At 39.6% G+C, this 19,506-nt stretch overlaps 1 protein-coding gene across 2 annotated transcripts; it reads right to left on the bottom strand.

The window, feature by feature from the left end:
* On the bottom strand, positions 1-18,742 carry LOC123982714 (speckle-type POZ protein). Of its 2 annotated transcripts, none has more exons than XM_046068487.1 (10): positions 18,612-18,742; positions 9,993-10,196; positions 9,759-9,880; positions 7,812-7,963; positions 6,927-7,054; positions 6,655-6,832; positions 6,422-6,477; positions 4,670-4,792; positions 3,601-3,743; positions 1-1,760 (listed from the first exon to the last, which is right to left on the bottom strand). In XM_046068487.1, the coding sequence occupies exons 2-10, from the start codon at positions 10,068-10,070 to the stop codon at positions 1,616-1,618; spliced, it is 1,125 nt and encodes a 374-aa protein (XP_045924443.1). In that variant the 5' UTR covers positions 10,071-10,196; positions 18,612-18,742; the 3' UTR covers positions 1-1,615. The 2 variants fall into 2 exon arrangements, with proteins under 2 accessions (XP_045924443.1, XP_045924444.1); XM_046068488.1 differs by lacking the exon at positions 18,612-18,742 and adding an exon at positions 14,228-14,376.
* Positions 18,743-19,506: the final 764 nt, after the last annotated feature.

Genomic DNA, 19,506 nt, shown 5'->3' with positions numbered 1-19,506 from the left:
TTGCATTCAATACAAAATAGGTGTGGTTTATTCTTTTAGGAACAAAAAATGGCAACAACTAAGTGTCACTTCTCATAACCAGCGATATCTACAGGAAAGAAACAACAACGGTTCCTTCTGTCAATTACCATTTTCCACCAGGTTAAAATGATAACTTCAAATGTATTTCCATGTGGTTTGCCTCGGTGTGCATGTTTTTCACATTCTGTCTATTCTGAACATTAAAACGTGTTCATTTCAATTTTCATTTCCCCTCAGTCTTCATGCCTGCAAAGAAAACATCTGTCCGCTTTTTTTTCCTTTGAATTTTACGGTTGAAAATGCTTTTGTTTACACAGCTTCAAAAACACTATGTGTCTGTACAAATTCCTATGAAAAAAATAGAAATGACAGTTCTGAGGGAAAAAAACAAATACGAAAGCAGTCATAAAAGAACATTAACATGCCTGATTGAATCCTAATGTTATTTCAAAACAATTTCATGACTTTCTCTATTCTCCTCCATTTGTTGTCTCCTTGTTGGTTTGTCCGTTGACACCTTGGATTTTATTTTCTCTCAAGGGCTACAAAGACAAAATCCACACACAAAATACAATTTCCCCAAGAATGACATCCAGTTGTGCGTTGCTATTTTCTGAATCCTCTCTTTACCGTTATTTCTCCCCCCCGGCTATTTAAAAAAAATGATAACAGACGCAGATGAAGCAGAGTCCTATATGGGAGTGCATGTGTTGTTTTTGTCACTTGATGATAAATCTTCTTAAAGGGTACTTGTTCTTGGTAGTCCAGCTGGGTCTTTAGTCCATGAAGCTTGCTTCAATGTGTGCTTGCCTACAGTATTTCTACTTTACTGCTGGTCAGGGTTGACAAGGGGTGACCTGTGACTTTAGTGCAATGTTTCCCAACTTTCTTTGGGAGAATTATTTTGATGATTTGTCCCATATCTGCTTTTTCTGACTAGCCCTTGGTTGTCTTTCTTAGGGGGCTTCTAGTTTGTAACTAACAGTCCCATTTCATCTTCTTCTTCTGTAGTCCTTCCCAGGCCCATGTGTTCTTTAGTTTGGGGGCTTCTCTGACCGCTCTTTTCCAAATGCTAAGACGAAGAGCAAAAAGATGCCTTGTGATAAAATAGACAGTTATAGACTTTATTTATCTGCACTTGTCCTTTAAGCCTCCAAATGTCCAGACAGTTGGCTCTTATGGGGTTGTTGTGTCCAGTTGTTCCTCCCAAACGGATTCCAAAGTAGGAACTAGCAGGATGTCGAAGGATTTCACTTCACACACGGAAAAGAGCACAATGTCAGACCTCACTAAGCCAGAGCCGGGGAGAAAAGGTGAGGGGTTTTGCGGATTCTTTGTAAACGACACTTCATGAGCCCACCTGCCCATCTCTTCCATTGCCTCTTCCTCCTTCTTCATCCCTCCATCTTTAGAAGAGACTACATACAGCAGGTTTGGATGGGCTAGAAGGGGGAGATTTGCGGGAGGTTGTAGGTAGTGTAATAGGTAACAGGAAGGGGGAAGGTTGTCCCTCTGTGTTTGAGTAGGGAATCTGCGTGTGCGTGTGTATGCATGTGTGTGTATGCACGAGTGTAGATGCCTTGCTGCCAGGCTGTTAGGATTGTTTGAGGCGCTTGCGTGGGGGTCCGAGGAAAGGGCACTGGGCCGAAGCCAGGGAGCGGTACGCTTCGGCCACCAGGTGTGGATGAGACGCCACCATGGACTTCCAACCTGCTGTCTCCATTACCTCTGCAGCATGGCTGGAGGACAGGACAAGAGAGAGACAGAGAAACAAAAAATAAATATTAGTTTTTGGAAAAATCTATTTGTATAAATAAATAAATAGGGCTGCATCTAACAAGTATCTTCATCATCAATTTGTCTGATGATTATTTTCCTGATGATCTTACTGGCCAGAACATAATCTGATATTATTTCTGTAAATAATGTAAAAAAAGGTTCTACTAGACAGTTAAGTCTTCACAAGAACAGATATTTTCTTTTAACATCAACTCCTACGGCGACTGTTGCATTACTGGTTGTTTGTAGCCTTAAAGTTGCTAGGCTAGCAATGTCGTCACGTTTGTTTAAAGTGTGTTGTTTAGAGTTAAGTATTTATAGTTCTGCGTCGAGTCTACAGCAAAGAACGTAGACATACACTTGTACTTGTGCATTGAACTTCCGGTTTAGCCCTCTGCTAACTTTAATGAGGGTAAAATGATAATCGTGGTGCTCTTCTAGACCGAATGGATCACATTCTGATAGTGAAACAAGTTATTGTGTGGGTTGCTAGTAAACTTGACTTCAAAGCACGGAGCACTTCCTGGGGGCGTGGAGGAAATGCGACGCTACCCAGCCAATCAATCACAGTTCTTGCAGTAACGTGTAGTTACATTTTTGGTGAAGTGCACGTCAGGGTACGGCATACGCTACCGTGTAGGGTACAGGGCTATGCTTAGGCTACAGCATAAATTTCAACGCAAAAGTATAAACCAGGCTTTAGTCAGCCCTAAAAGTGTTTCATTGGCCAAGTTTAACCTGCATGAGCTTCTGAAGGCTTGTGTAAAGTGTTCTTTTGCACGATGGAAAAGTAATGACGTAAACAAAGTTACGCTGTAGCCTTCTTGTCATGGGCAGACAGCGTGTTGCTGGTATTGAAGAGTAAGAACCAGACCAGCATCTCACCGAATCAAAGTGACATTTACTGAGCGGATATGAACGCTGTAGCAGATTAATCCCTATTTAATTTCAGTTGGTCTATATAGTAGTGTCTACTTGTGACCCCTCCTTGCAGCTGTCAGAAGTCTATTTGAAATTTTTTTTGGACCTTTAAACTTCAAATTTTGTGTCTAATTTTAACACATTTTCAAGGCCCAAAGAGGTAAAACTATCCAATATTTCACAAAAATAGCAAAAATATGAAATAAAGAACTTGTCTTTCTTTCCTCTTAACCTATCCTGTTAATAGTCTCCTGGAACTCTCTAATTCATCATGTGACCCCTTGGTGGGGTCTCAACCCACAGGTTGGGAATCCCAAACATAAGACAAAGAAAAGCAGCAAATACTCATAATTGAAACACTGGAAGTAGAGAATGTAAATTTTTGCTGATTTTTTTTCTGTTGATCAACTAATCCACTAATCGACTGATTGTTTCAGCTCTATAAATATAGAGAAATGATGCGTCGTGAGTCGTTGAGGGAGGGGAACAATCTAAAGAAATACGTGTGAGCTGAACATCAGCACAGACACATGTTCAGAGTCATTATCACACATTCGTTTGAGTCAACAGAAGACGTGATGGCAGGCCTAGTGAGGAGTCAGGTTGTCCTGATCCCTCTGAAAGCCTAGACATGTATCAGACGGACCACACCGTGAGGGGACATGTGAAATTAAATGATTAACTGTGACACCAAGAGATGAGGCAAGAGTGTGAGACTGAGTCTGGGTACCATCCGTAATGATGCCGAGATAAAGAAGACTGACACAACAACAGAGACAAAATGTTCAGTGGACTCTTGAGGATCTGCGAGTCTCTAAAAAAGGTGCTGGAGACCTAATTATAAGATGACGACGAGCTTTTTTCTGTGTGTGGACTCACTAGTTGATGAAGTCAACGGCCTGTGTTTTAAGCTGGTCGGCACTGTGCAGGTCAGCCAGGATGAGGATCTCGGCAGCATTTTCCACAGACAGACTGGTGCAGAGCGCGTCCTCGCACATGACCTTCAGTCTCTCCAGAGCGTACTGAAAGAGAGGGGACACGAGAGTTCAGTACACTTTCTGTCTCCATCAGCATGCAGGTGGTATTTTCTACGACAGTTCAGGTGTGTATGCAAACACCATTTCAGCGTTCAAAATGACAGTGAAACGTCAGTCTGGCCCCATAGTCTGTCCGGTTTCTAACATTTAAAAACAATTTCATTTTCGATGCTCGACCTCAGAAAGAAAGCGTGTCTCGATGTCAGTCACCCATTTGGTGTCATGAAGGAGTGAGATCAGTGTGAAATCATCCAACGGTTTCTCGAATGGCTTACTGGGCGAACGTTTAATGGAAACTGTGCAATCTAAGGTCCTAATCATAGGTCCTAATGCATCTGGAAGCTCACAGTGTATCCTGCAAACAAAATAATATGCAACTCTCATCACATTAAATACAACCTGCAATATTAACATCTGTAGAAACTTATGGTATGGTCTACAGCAAAGTATTAATAACATTAATAATATAAAATAAGTCAAATTAAAATACCCAAAGTCAAGCAGCCCAAATCAACAGATTCTAACATGCCCAACTCCCGGCTAATCCAAAAATGGGCAAAGAGTTGGAGCGTCGGTGGAGCTGAGGCAGCCCAAATGAAGCCTGGTTGCCACGTACCTGTCACTCAAAGTGGCCATGCCCCTAAGTATGCATTTCTTTATTTTTTATATAATTTAAACTTTACATAAAAATTCACCCCCTGTACAGCTGTCATGAAGACCAAAGCTGTATTTTTGTACCAGGCTGTAAACATCTTTGCTATAAAGCTGGGCATTTTAACATGGGGGTGTATGGGGATTGACTCGCTTTTGGAGCTGGCCTCAAGTGGCCATTCGAGGAACTGCAGTTTTTGGCACTTTCGCATTGGCTTCATTTTTCAGCCCCGGAGGTTGCCGCTTGGTCGTTATATTACCTTGTCAGCCGCTGCCAGCAAGTCATCAGCCATCTTGTCCAAGTTGGGAGCCTTGTCTGTGTAAATGAAGCACATCATCTCTTTGAAAACCTCCGGCTCCACATCGTTAATCTCCACCCGGTTCTGACAGAAACAGACGAGGAATACGAGGTTAATTTAAAGCATTTCACCTGGATGTGAGCTTCGATATATTTTTTTTTTGATACCTGCCGATAGCATACCATGAAAACAATAGTTATATATAATCCTGACATTAAAATGAGTGACAGTGAAGAAACAACTTAAGACGGATCCAAATTGTACAGCATGCAATATTATGTTAGGGATGTAAGAAATGACATTTCACATCATGGTTGTATTAGTATAGTATATATATTTCTTTTAGGCTTCCCTGGTTATCTGTTAGACAGCTGCACTTCCTTTGGGGTATTTGTGACTACTATGAAGACTGAAAATTAGGTCATCTTGCGACATTAAACCACTCAGTAGATTTGACACTGGTAGATAGAGTTTCTGTGAAAAGCAACATGACTCAGTTTTTGTGTAATAAATGTGACAAGGATGAAAGTTAAACTACTTGATGAATGCTTCTGGTTCAACATTCAAAATATGTGTAATATTTGTGGTCACAATCCCTAGAGATCAAGTGTGTGCACTTAAAGTAACCAATGCAGAGCACGAAGACATCAAGATCAGTATTGTAAAGTCAATTTAGTTAGATTTTGGAAAATTCATTTTGTTTCAACTGAAAAACATTTTCTTGCCCTGTATTCCATCCATTGCTTTTCAGACTAAACATGTATGGAGTCCAATCAGTCAATATTAATAAATGCACACAGAAGGATTGACTAATGCATTTCGGGATGTATTTATAAATGACTCTTTCCAAAAATAAAAAATGTTTTCAATGTACAAAAATATTTATCGTTGTATATAAACTTAAAATACATTTATACAGTAGATACTGCATTTGAGGAGTGCACATGAGTTATTTTACAATATTGTGCATCGTGTATATTTATGGAGGTAACGCTTGTGATCACAATAAATGACACCCTCGAATCTATGCTTACATGATTGGCTGAAGCAGAAGGAGCCACATTTGACATATGCTGAAAATTGTAAATCCTTTAAATACATACACACATTCTGTGGATTTCAAATTACATTTATTTAAAACAAGAAATGTGTGTGTGTGCATCAGAAATACATGCGTGAAACTTATTTGTGGATTTGTTTTACATTTGTATGGAACGATCAATATTTTCTTGCAGTCATTTATTTATATATCACAAAATGTGTGAATCCTTCTGTGCACATTCATTAATATTGAGACTAATCTGACATCATAAATTTGAATATGTTAATGACCAAGAGAAACATTTCAATCTTTAAAAAAAGTTTGTAACATAAAATGGCCTTGGTTAAAAAAAAAACATCTGGGCAGCTTCTCCTGCAATTTAATTTCTTACAGTCACATGTGCACAAATGAAAAAAAAGCAATTCTCTGCTTCTGCCGCTTTGTCAGTGAAGGATGAATCCTGACCCTCAAGTACGGCAGGACAATTTCATTTCATGTGCACTATCATTCAGTTTCACAAAACAGCTCTGTGCTGCAGTGATTTGACAGCACACAATCCTTCACTCACACGAACCCCTCAACACAGCAGGGAAAATCCGAGCAGTTGAGCCACTGAGGAACAAAACGAATTTATTTCTAAGAATATAAAAGCTTTGGGACCTTGGGCTCACCTTTTTGCTCTCTTCCATCTCATGCTCAAACATGGCGCTGAATACAGGGGAACGTGCTGAAAGCAGTGATATGGAAAGATATTAGGACAACAGCAAAACTGTTAATGTGTGAGTAATCAAGCAACAGTCTGAGGGCAAACTAATACCCACACACACACACACACACACACACACACACACAGTGAAGCATTTAAAACTGGAGAACAAAAAGTGTGTCTGACTTTGGTCTGTACCTGCCAGGATGGCTTTGTGGGCCTGAAACTCCTGGCCAGCCACACACAGGGAGCAGTCTGTGAAGCGGGAGTTCTCCCACAGCCCCCCCAGCTCATCTGCTAGCCGGCAGTCAGGCACCTTCACCATGTTCATGGTGTTCTGCCCCGATATGTTGACCGAGTCCTGCACCACACTCACCTAAGGGAGAGAAATAAATGAAATGCAACAGTCCAAAATGCATTTAAGACTGCATTGTAATGAGAAAAGATATAAAGAAGACTGGGCAGTGTACCTCACAGAAGAGTGTGAGCTTGTCATCAGGTAGGAGACCGTTGGCCTCATCTAGGAGGAAATCTCTCCGGATGAACTTTTTAAAGCCCCAGTCTTTCCCCTGGACAAAGCGATATGCCCTCTGGCTTTCTGCAGACAGCCGGGACACAAACAAGTCACAAAGAGGTGAGTCCAAGCAAAGATGCGATTTTAAATTAGAATTACCGCCCCACAGTAGTATGCGTCTGCCAACCATTCAAGTTGCAATTTACATTCATGTCTGTCCAGACTCATATATAGTGAATTCTTGGAAGTGAATAAAAGGTGCACAGTGGATTTGGCTTTATTATAAATGCTCCGTACTTGTATAGCGCCTTTCTAGTCTTTTCGACCACTCAAAGCATTCACCATTCACTCACATTTATACACTGAGCCTAAGTGCTCAAACAGAAACTAACATTCACACACCGGCGGAACAGCCACCAGGGGCAATTCGGGGTTCAGTATCTTGCCAAAGGACACTTCGACAGGAGCCAGGGATTGAACCGCCAACCTTCCGATTAACGGGCTCTACCTCCTGAGCCACAGCACAGAGTTATGGTGTTGAATAATGGCCAGGAATTATGATGTCATGTTACAGTGAAGTTGACCAAAAAGTGTTTTGTGAGGTCAGTGACCTTTGACCATCAAATTCTAATCAGTTCAGAAATTCCTTCCAGAGGTTTCTGAGATATTGCGTTCATGACAATGTGAAGGAGAACCCGAGAACATATTCCCTCTGGCTGTGGCTATCTCCTGCGCAATGGCATAAGAAGTGCAATCGGGAAATTGTACTCCACTGAGAGATGTTGCATGTAGAATATGACCTCTGTTGCAGTTAAAAGTTTATGCTACCTGGCTGACTCACCCATGGCTTTGGTCTCCTCCCCCTTAGCGTTGAGGATGGAGAACTTGAACTTGGCGCGCACCTCTGCCTTTGGACAGCTGACCAGCAGCAGGTAGAGAGACAGGTAGTCTTTGCTCTCCTCATCCAGGCCCTTAGGATTCACTCGCAAACACCTGATGGTGGTGGAGGGTGCAACAGTTAAGATCTCTAGTAAAAGGGGATGGAGGTAATAATGTATTAACTAATTTTTACTAGTGTAAATACACACATATTCATGTTGTTGTTTGCTTTAGTACAACTTAAAAAAATTACTTTATTAGATGCCATCAAGACCAATGCAGGTAGAGATATATATTTTTACTATTGTTGGTAAACATGTGTACATTTATAATAAATCGCTAATCGACATAATGAGTAATTAAAGCAACATAGATGGTGCACATGTAAGGCAGCTATTAGACAAAGAGCACTGTTTCGTTTTTTAATAAGTTTACAGTAAGTGAACACATTTTTATATTGAAGTGTATCTCAGACTTTCCTCTCTATAAAACAAATTTTAATTTTATATTCTTTTGAGGATTTCAAGGTTTTGCTGTGATTTGTTGCATTGTCAAGTATTACTTCTGAGTTGTTTGCTTGATAAAGGGATCAAAGTGAACGCAGATTAAAAAGACCTTCGTAAGAAAGAATACCAGTAACAACATTCGTTTTGGAATTTGTAACTCTAACCAGACGGGGTGGGACTTTCTAGACGTTTCTCGACAATCCACAATACTGAATATAATACCTGTTTTACACCAAAATTAGCACACATATGCAGGGTTTGTTTAAACGTGGGTGAACCCGCTAAAAACAGGAGACTGACTATTTTCACATTACCAGCAGGCGAGTTTGCCTGTTTGTTTTTCTTTCTGATGTGTCATGTTGAGGGTTGGTAAACAGTAGAAAGCAGCGCGGAAGCCAGTGACACCACCAGCCCAGCGCTGTTAAGTAGACACTCCGTGGCTCTTCATTTTTATTTATACTCTATGGGCTACACACAGCAACCACCATAACATTGCCTCTTTTCCACTGCTGGTATCAGCTCAACTCGCCTCGCCTCAACTCTACTTTGGCCTGCCGTCCTGTTTTCCATTGCAGATAGTAGCCGGAGATGGTACCCCTTAATGTAGGTGGTCGTCATAGCATAGTCGTTTTGACGTGACACACGCGACTCACACACACCAGCGGTCTCTTGATTTAAATTATAATTATAATTATATTATAAATTATAATAAAAACATTTCAACATTACTCAGAATGCAAAGAGATGAGCGGTACGAAAATCTTATATAATAAATAAATAATAATAATAATAAATAATAATAATAATGTGATTCTCTGACCAATTAGTCGTCTGCAGTGTTGTCACGTCACATTTTAGTATCGCCTCAGCTCAACAGATGATACAAAAAAAGTACCAGGTACAAGTACAACTTTTCCCTGGTGGAAAACCACAAAAGGCGAGGAGAGTCGAGGCGAGTTGAGCTGGTCCAATGCAGTGAAAAAGGGGCAAATGTTACCGTGGTTTCTGTGTGTAGACTGTAGTAAAAATGTAGATGTAGCCGCGGAGTGTCTACGTAGCAGCGCCTTGCTGGTGACGTCACAATGCGGATATAAAGCAGCAGCTGGCAGAATGTTAGCCTAGCATGCTAATACTACGTAAACATATGGATGAGACGTTTATAGACATCTGCAAATAAAAACGAGATGAAAGAGTCACGCTTACATCACTGCCATCATCAGAGTTGGAGCCGATTAATACCCGTGACTACTAAAGAGTCATTTGACCCTGTGAATGTATGCAGATTCTGCCCTTTTACACTGAAGACAAAAGCCAGATGTTAGTGGGTATTAGTGGGTTTGTCTGTCCAGTGTAAAAGGGGCTTTGGTATATAATGAAACAGGGCAGCTCTCTTGCCCACCCACCATTTCAGCTTGTCATTGGCCCCGGAAGAGAAGGTTGAGCTCTTGATGACCTCACCCATCTCCTCACGACAGAAGCTGAAGTTGTTGATGGTCCACATGTAAGAGAACTTCACCACTTTGATCTGGCAAAGAAAAAAGACCCTGGGTAAAGCTCAGAGTGCTTGATTTATTTCAGATGAAAGATACCAGTGTTACTGATTAGGGGCTGGCTGATCAACAGTGTGATCATTTTACCTGTGTGTAACACCAGCTCTCGGCCACAGGCCCGCTGGACATTTCCGCAGGGGGAGGGGGACTCGGGACTCTTGACATTGCCAGCGTGACAGAAGGTGTCGGTGGCAAGAGGGTGAGGAGGAGGAATCCGTCACTTCCACAAGTCAATGTTCAGTTCTGACGTCCATCTGCATCAGCGCACGCCAGATGGAAGCAGTTTGCCCCCTAGAAACAGACAATGTGAGTGTGATTAACTGAGACTAGAATTTAAATCTCATCTCCTTAAAGTTTCTTGAAAATCCTGTTGAGCTTGAAAGACATTGTTCTAGCGAAGAGGCAGGCAACCACACAGACACCTTGATGCAACACACAAGCACTTTAACCTTCATTAATCCAGTTAGATTTAATATAATTTAATTCATGGGGCCACACTGCCAGCATTTAATGTTTGTGGAGTTGCGGCTAGATGAATTGTCCCTGACCCACTGGGGGACAGCAGGAGATCGATGGCCCATGCCTGTTCTAAGATCAATAGCCACTGCAATTGCAATTAAGTCTCAAAAATGAACTGTAAATAAACAAGCTGCCTCCCTGGACTGTAGTGGGGGTTGGAGCCAGTGGCCAAATCCAAGGTTCCCAAATTACCTTCAAGTAACACAGGAAGAGTGTAGATTTGTGATGTACACTTCCTCCTACATAACACCACCACCACACACACACACACACACACACACACACACACACACACAAACTCTAACAAACCCATACAACAAAACCATGCCCATATTCTGTATGAAGGTTATTCAACGCTGATGTCTGGCTTTCTTCAAGACCTTAAACTGGTCAGCAGTGACCATTTAATGAATGACCAAATATTTTGCACTTTACATAAAATTATGACTTTTGCCTCCTTTTGTTAGATATGGAGCTCACTTGGATGGAAATCACAGGAGATTATCAAAACACAGTTCTGTAACTGCAGTATTTCAGCGGTCAATAAACTGCAGCAACAAATTGCACTGAGCTACAAGAGTTGACAAAACAACATTAAAGAAATCACAAGGTACACAGTGAGTTTGCATTCTGACAGACATTTCTGGAGGTTTCATTTCCACACAGATATTGTAATGGAAAGGTTGGTGTAAGGCAGGTCTATGTTGTCCAATAGGACACAGGTGGGTTGGGGGGGGGACAGTCTGACCAGGGTTTAGACTTTGCATTAAAACTGTAATAATTGCAAACACCACAGAGAAATCTCCAACAAATGTTAAATCTACAGATTACAGGAGACTGATAATATATTACATGGGTATATTCTATATTTCTGTTATTGTCACCAAATCCTGTGAAAACACCAAAAACAAACAACATATTGTCTGTGTAGCCAAAGACTGATATAGTTTACTCCCTGGTGCCATACACCTCTATTGTTGTTACTAAACACACAACAGTGAGCCACACTGCTGCACTGGGTGACATGGGTGAGTCACTGCCACATAAATATTCACTAGAGCACCACACTGTATTTATCCACCACTGAAAATAGTCCACAACAAATCCACTATTTATCCTGTATAAGTAAAATATTATTAAAACTTCAGTGGCTAGCTGTTTTAGAATTTGTTTGGCTGTTTTTCAAGATTTACAGCCCCGGTAGGAACCAGTGCAGTGAATTGTTGGTTTGGGTCTTTTTAAAGGATTTCTAATTGTTTTTCTTTAACTCACAAATTTTAATTGAGATCACACAAGAAGCATACAGTATTGTTAAAAAAAAACAACATATAATTGCGGTCAGAATATCTAGTGTGTGCTGGGATAGGCTTCATCCACCCGTGACTATAAACAGAATAAGCAATTCAGTGAAGGTAAGGGAGGAATTTCAAATGATGTGCAATGGCTGAGAAATGATGGAAGACATTGCCCCATGAAAATGTTACATTTGGTTTACTGTAAGGCTGAACAATTTTAGAAAAATATCTAATAAAGATTATTTTGATTGATATTGCAGTATGATTTGCAATATTAGAGGGAATGATAATTTTTACACAATTATTCTCATTTTCACTGAAAAATAAATTTAAATGATTATGGTGTGATTTCTGAAATCTGTACCAAACAAAGATGTTTTTCTTAAGTCTGTAGAATATTTTTTTTGATTTTGAATAATTGTTCAGCCCTAGTTTGCTAAAAAATTGTTATATTAACCCCGTATTAACAGCATGAACAGGCATCTTTTCCCCTGACTCATACAGGCTCTCCACAATGCCCAGCTGCCAGGGTTTCAGTAGTGGTGAGGACAGCAAGGACAAAAGGAGCGGTTTGCCACCAGACTCAAAGACACACAAATCAGCACTTAAGTATGCAATAAAGGTGTACAAGTACTGTATTGCCCTCTTTTTTTATACCTTTTGAAGAGGATAAGGACAAATTACCCCACGCCGGACACTGTCTCGACAGTGCCAGATTCATAAGACTTTTTCATCTTGCTGCAAGGTCAGCGGCTGAATGCTGTTTTTCACTCCATATAATACTAGTCACTGTCTGTCTGGGCCCTCATACTGTTTTTATTTCCATTTCACCATTCTTTTCTGTTTCACCATTCCTCTACCCCTTCACCCATCTCTAGGTTTCTCTCACACCCGGAGCCTGTAATATCTCCGTCCATAAATTCAATTGGTCAAAATGCAGTGTGACTAATTGTGACGGCTGGGAGGTGAGCTTTCTGCTCCCGGTGATTACACTGAATGAAGGTGATGCAGAGTTACAGTGACGCTGCTTAGAGGCTGCGTGACTTGTAAAATCTGAACAGACAGAAAACTGAATGCATGAAACACTTGGGTAATTATGTGAACTAATACTTTAACACCTTTTATTTGTCAGAAAGAAGTGTGAGACGTGTGCAGTATTTACTGCCCTTAAATATTCCATAAGTTTCCATGGCATGTACAATACATTCTGCTAAAAATCCCACAATGCTATGTGACACATTTTATAGATATAGGGGAATTACCATTGTGTAATTGTGATGATACAAAAAATGCTTACTGTAAAGTAAACTACTGCATATGTATTATTAGACCTGCTTATCAAAAGGCTTTTTCATTTAGGACATGATGACATGTACATTAAAATTAATGATGGCTGATAATCGTTCATTTTTAAGAGATTACGACAACCGACGTTTTAAAGGTCTGACTGGCCGATTCTCATTTTGGCCTATTCCGATTTCTTTTTTTCTAAGAACTATACTTGAGAGCACAAACATTTTTGTAACTTCTCTTTAATGGAAAATTCTTTTATCAGGATCCCCATTAACACCAGCATAAGCATTGGCTACTCTCCCCGGGGTCCATTCAATTGTATGTTCATAAGAACACTTACTATTAAATAACTTTTACATTTTCTCCAAAACTGCAGCAGGTAAAAAAAGTGCTCCAGGTTAGGCTGCTGGACAGAGCTATTTTCTACAAATAAAATCCACAGAAAATAAACTGCAGTATTACGTACAATATGTAACTCTGTAACTCTACTGTTTCCTGGAGAATGACATGGCATGACATTTGTATATTATATTTTATACCTCATCCTATTTCTAGTAGGTTATTTCTTATCTGACCATTTTAATTCTACTTAAATGTCTCCACCTTTTTTCCAGTGTTTTACTCACAAACTACTTTAATCTGCTCACCTTGCTTTTCCCTTCAGACACACCTACACCTGTCTCTCGCTCGCTCTCCCTGTATCTGTCTGCTCTGTTGACTTTCTTCATCATCAGTTTTACAGTTGCCCAAAACACACAACTTTGTTTTCAATTTTTTCACCCGCAATTCCGTTTTTCACAGCAACAGTGATCGAGACCACCGTGGTACTGAATGGCGTTGACACCAACAAGTGTTTTCACCGTTGCTTTATCTGGTCTGTGCTTGTAAAAAACACACTGTGTCTGCATCTTCTAAGCTAATACCAGATAATGTCTCTCTTTGTCTGTTTTTCTGCAAAATGTAAATGTGACCAGCACAGGATCAGATATGTGACATTGACTGGCCCTGGTCACCAGTCTCGGCCGTTTAAGTGGAAAACTTTCCAATTAAAAAAAATATATATAAAATCACTGGCCGATCGATCAGCCTATCTCTATAATTAACGCCTGTGCTTTTCCTACTATGACTACTACTAAGTCAAAATGTCTGTGAAAAGGGCCTACTGCATACTGTATTCCAATAACTAACTGGAGCATGCAGAGTGATCACACTTACGGGTCAAGTGACGAAAGTCGGGATCCACACAGATGTCATGCTCAAAAGGATATTGGAGAAAGAAAAGGAAAAAAAATTTACTGTGGACGGTGAGAAGGCTTTAGGAACATCTCAAAAAAAATTCTCCTTTCCTTCTTCATCAAAGCACAATTTGAATCGTTTCCTGTGAGTACAATAACATTTAGTACACTCATTTATGTATTTAAACTAATGGAAATGATGAACGATGGAAAAGGAGCTAGTATTTAAATATGGTACAAAGCATGTATTTTGCTTTTAAAGTTTTATGTACATGCAATGGCTCCTACCAAATACATTTAACTTTAATAACTGCTCACTATAGCATATAATGTACAGTATTTGTATGTTGTATGGAACTGGAACACTTCTGTGATCTTCTATGATATCTTCTACATAGTAACAGTGTGGTACACAATGACCCTTCTGGATTGGACAGGATGTTCATAGCATGGATAACTTGTTAAAAACTGTGCTGGAACTGAGTGACACTCTGATAGAAGTAGAAAACATTGCCACTTTTAGTGTGCATATTCCTGTCAAAATGTCTAGATATGTAATGGACAGAGTAGGCTGATTTGTTGTGTTACTAAAGTTATCCAATAACCATTACAAAGTCTAGCCGATATAAAACTATCCAAATCACAAGCTTGGTTCCAAGACTGTCTTTAAAAAAAATCCAATGAATGAAGAACCAACCAACCAATCTTCTTGATTCTTTAACAGTGGCGACTGGTAAGATGGAGTGAGACAAGGATAAAGGAAGGGGATGCTGGGAAAGTAAATGAAAAGTAAAGCGATAGAGAAGCCAAATGGAAAAACTGGTGGCGAATGAAAGATGGGCCACCGGCTGTGGAACCATTCGTACAGATAAATTGAAAAGTGGTTAGATGGAGACAAAAGAAAATCAAACAGAGGTATGAGAGAGGAATCAAATACAGATTCTTGGACAGGTGGACTCTGATGAAGATGCACGCTGCATTGAAACAGCACCTTTTTAATGTACGCCCCAGTTTCCTCCTCAGCTACCTATTGACTGAGATGTGAACACAGATTAAACAAATCAGCAAGGTCACTAACTGCTGTTGTGAGGAAAACCAATGTGCAATACAAAATCATATTGGGGTTGCAATTATTATTGACAGACTTCTTTATTAAAACAATGTGTATGTTTGGCTGAAATGTAAATAGATAGATCTAGCAAAGTTGCTGCTCAAGGAGTGTTTGCTGTAACTGCAGCTAACACAGTAACCACAGGTGTTGCCAAATCAAACAGCAAAAATATTTAACCAAAATCTATTCAAAATCTAGGATGGAGGAAAGAAAACTTATGAACCCTCCAATCACTGCAATCTTAATGAGGAGTAAGGTTAGCTTTTTGACTGTTCCACATTAATCCATAAAGGCAAATCAGGCTGAACTTCACAGCAACCAAGGTGATATTTGCGGCCACAATAACACATAATTAGATATGTACAGCCAAAGAACAAAAATCCATTTTAATTCAAATGTACAGATGTATATCTGTGGAGATATGATACATACGGTAGCAGTTATGACCACAGTGCTTTTTCTCCCCCCCTGACATTTTACTCCCCCGACCAACAAAAAAGGAAAATCGAATCAATCTCTGCTCTAAATTAAAGACTGGAGGTATGTAGGAATGGAGGCATTTCAGATGGCAATTTCCAAGGGGGATGAAAAAATTGCAATCCTTGTCGAAGTGTCAGTGAACACAATGTCTATTTCCAAAGCTTGGGTCTTTGAGGACTGCAGTAAGCCACAGACAAACCTTAAAACTATAATTGGTGCAGGGACTGGGGATCGATTGCACAGCGCGTGTTGGGCCTTGGTGGGAGAGATTTCATATTCTGCCCTTGGTCATGGTGCTCCTCCTTTCCTAAAAACTCAATCTCAGAGAGGTATGAACTATTGATTTTGCTACAGCGATCAGCTTGCCTCGCTCTCATCTCTGACTTTGTGCAGAACCACAATTACATTGAAGGGGATTTGACAGGGCAAAAAAGCATTAGCACCCAGGCTTCACCTCCTGCCTGTACTTCCTCACTAAAACCCTCCCAGCTGCACCGGTCATGGGAGGTTAAAGGGAGGAGGGACCTCAATGCATATCTAATGTCTCCAGTCACCTGGTTCTCACCATTACCCACATTTACACTTGACGTGTTGACCTCTAAGGGCAGTCACTCCTGCAGGCTGCAGAACACTGCAAATACCCCAGTCAATAAAGCTTTTTAAATTGGGTTTTATTTGTGGGGCAGTGGATCTATTCTATTACGATTTCTTTGGTTAATTTATTGGAATTTAAACTTTATTATGAATAAGTGGTTTTGCCATTTTTTTGGAAGTATCGGCAGGAAGTTATTCCTTGGAAACACAATTTCTATTACAATAAATAAACTCACAAACATATTGTAATATTCCACTAATAAGTGTGCTGTTTGAAAATTTAGAAAGTTACCTGGTTTGCCTAAACTTGCCAGGAAACCATGCCTATTTATTGTGGTGTAGGTACCCAGTAGTTTTTCTATGAAGTATTCCTACTAAGCTTTAATTGTAGCGGACAATGCTGGGGATTGAAACTCAGGCTGTTGATGCAGGCGATGACAGTAGCAGGTAGTTAACCTGCTATCAATACAGACAATCAACAATAGTATCTTACTTTAAATTAGCTTTTTTCTTTACCTACGCGTACAGAACTGTGTGCTCATAAAGAAAGAAAAAAATCAACACACTTATGACAAGGTCTGATGCCGTTAAAATTTTTAAAAGGCACACAACAATTTCATTTATTAATGTCACTGACATGCTCACTACAGATTAGGGCTGTATGATGTTTCAGTTAAAAATCAATAAACAATGTGTGACAGACACTGGTTGTGTAAGACATCATGATGCCAGAAAGTCTTTACTTCTAGTACTATTTGTAAATAAAGAAGAGTTCAACTGGATTGTATCAGTGTAAACATCACAAAAGCACCAACACATTCAACATCATAAAAAGCCACCAGAAATACAGAAGTGTCAATATGTTGATACCTGAGCGCTAATAAAACAAAAGTCTTATGACTACAGAAAAACATGGACTATTACTATTACTGTTCCAGTAGGAGAAAACACGTATTAAAATACTTTGCTAACCAGCTATGAAACAACAGTTTGTGACTTTGTTTCATTATACAAATATTTAATCACACGCATTGTCGAGCTGAAAACTGATTTTAAACTTCAGTCGCAGTTCATCATTTTCCAAATTACATTTCTTTTTCACACTGAAAATATGGAGAGCACAACTACAGTGGATTTTACTTTGGGTCATCACACTAAAGGTGAGCTCAGCTAAACTGAGTTATGTATACTCAGTATATCTGGAAGGCAAAGAGAGGGACTCAGGGAAACTTAAAGTGAAGACTGCTTTAAATGTGGTGTGTGGCAACACTGTGACTTTCAATATAGGCAAAAATATAAGTACTGCAAGACAGTCTTGTCTCACCTCATCACAATAAAGATTAGAGTTGTCACTATATCCTTTAACATTGCATTTTAGTTAGAGTTCAAATATAGTTTAAGAGGTGAGATTTCACTGTTCACTGCCTCGGGGTCATACACACAACTGTAACTCATCACCTTCTAAACAATAATAAATGACAGCTGGTCAACTAACCGTTTCAGAGCAGCCTGAGAAACAAAACGATACCACCATGAGCACTTCTTCTAAGGATAAACGCAAGTTACATTCAATTATCCACAACAGTACATTAAATGGTTCTAATTAAAGAGTATGATTGAGGCCCAGGACATGTATCCTCAATTTATTGAGCACAAATACACTATATAATTATGGCCTAAAGTTTAGCCATATCCTACGTTTTTCAATGAAGTATTCCTAATAAGCTTTAATTGTAGCGGACAATGCTGGGGACTGAAACTCAGGCTGTGCAGTTGATGTAGGCGATGACAGTAGCAGGTAGTTAACCTGCTATCAATACAGACAATCGACAGTGGTATCTTACTTTAAGTTAGCTTTTTTCTTTAGCTAAGTACGCGTACAGAACTGTGTGCTCATAAAGAAAGAAATAATCAACACACTTAAGACAAGGTCTGATGCCGTTAAAAGTATATAAATACTGTAAATAATCCAGACAAATTGGCGATAGCACACGAGCTAACCCGATCAGGATGGCTGGCTAGTTAGCCCTGTTAATATAGCAGCTAAGCTAAACAAAAAGGTCGGGGAAATTCTCGCAAAAACTGAAACTTCAATTACGACACAACAGCATTCATCGGGGTATTTTACGTCTTTAGCGTGTATATTGGCGGTTTCTTTTTTATTTATCGACGGACATACCTTCGTGTTGGGTTAAATTGTAACGCTAGTTGCCCGGGATCTTCTGTTGTTTGCTAGCAGGCTAGCTCTGTAGATCTGCCAGACATAGATAGTCTGGCAAAGAGCACCTCCTGCTGTCTCGGGGTAATTTCACAGACCATGACTAAAATGAAAAAATATACTAAATATTTATATCTAATATACCATAGTATCATTTTTCCTTTCCATCTATCACCGTTTTCTCTTTCCTACCTGTATGTAATAGATGAAAATGAATAACTAGTAATGGCTCTGTTATGTCTGTAGTTCTTTCACATAGATGTTGTGGCCAGTGTTTAATTTAATCAGCCGACTGGATGAGCCATCGTCTTGTGCGAAGATTATTAACACAGCCTGCCGAGATTAACAGATAACTGTTAAAAGTTTTAATTAAGTTGTACACAGAATTAATCTCTGGATTCATCCTCTCACCCTGAAAGTGTCTTTAGTGCATCTTTAACCTATAATTTTTACAACTTTAAGTGTTCTCTCACAATACTGTACAAACTTCGAATCTCCATTATTGATTTTTTTTATGCTTTCATTAATACACATAGGGAACTCTGCATGTCATCAAATAATTACTTTGCACCAGCTGGACTGATTCATGATAAGTAATTCTTAGCACAATTTGTCCCATCTAGTGGACAAGAGCAAAGCTCTGGACAGTCTTGCAGGACAAATCCCTCTGCAAAAAATCTTGCTTTCTTTTCAAATGTATATACATAAAAAACACAACCAGACAGATTTTTTTATCCAAACTCTGACCATTCTGCAAATGCACAATTTAAATGCTTCCAGTTCCTTTCCTACAACTGTTAGGTACAGCACGGTGGCTTGTAAGCCTAAATATAATGAATCAAGGTAACAAAAAAAC

Source organism: Micropterus dolomieu, linkage group LG14 (genome assembly GCF_021292245.1).
Source record: "Micropterus dolomieu isolate WLL.071019.BEF.003 ecotype Adirondacks linkage group LG14, ASM2129224v1, whole genome shotgun sequence".
NCBI lineage: Eukaryota > Metazoa > Chordata > Actinopteri > Centrarchiformes > Centrarchidae > Micropterus > Micropterus dolomieu.
The sequence above is the reverse complement of the archived record's forward strand: the minus strand, read 5'-3'. Positions and strand labels throughout refer to the sequence as shown.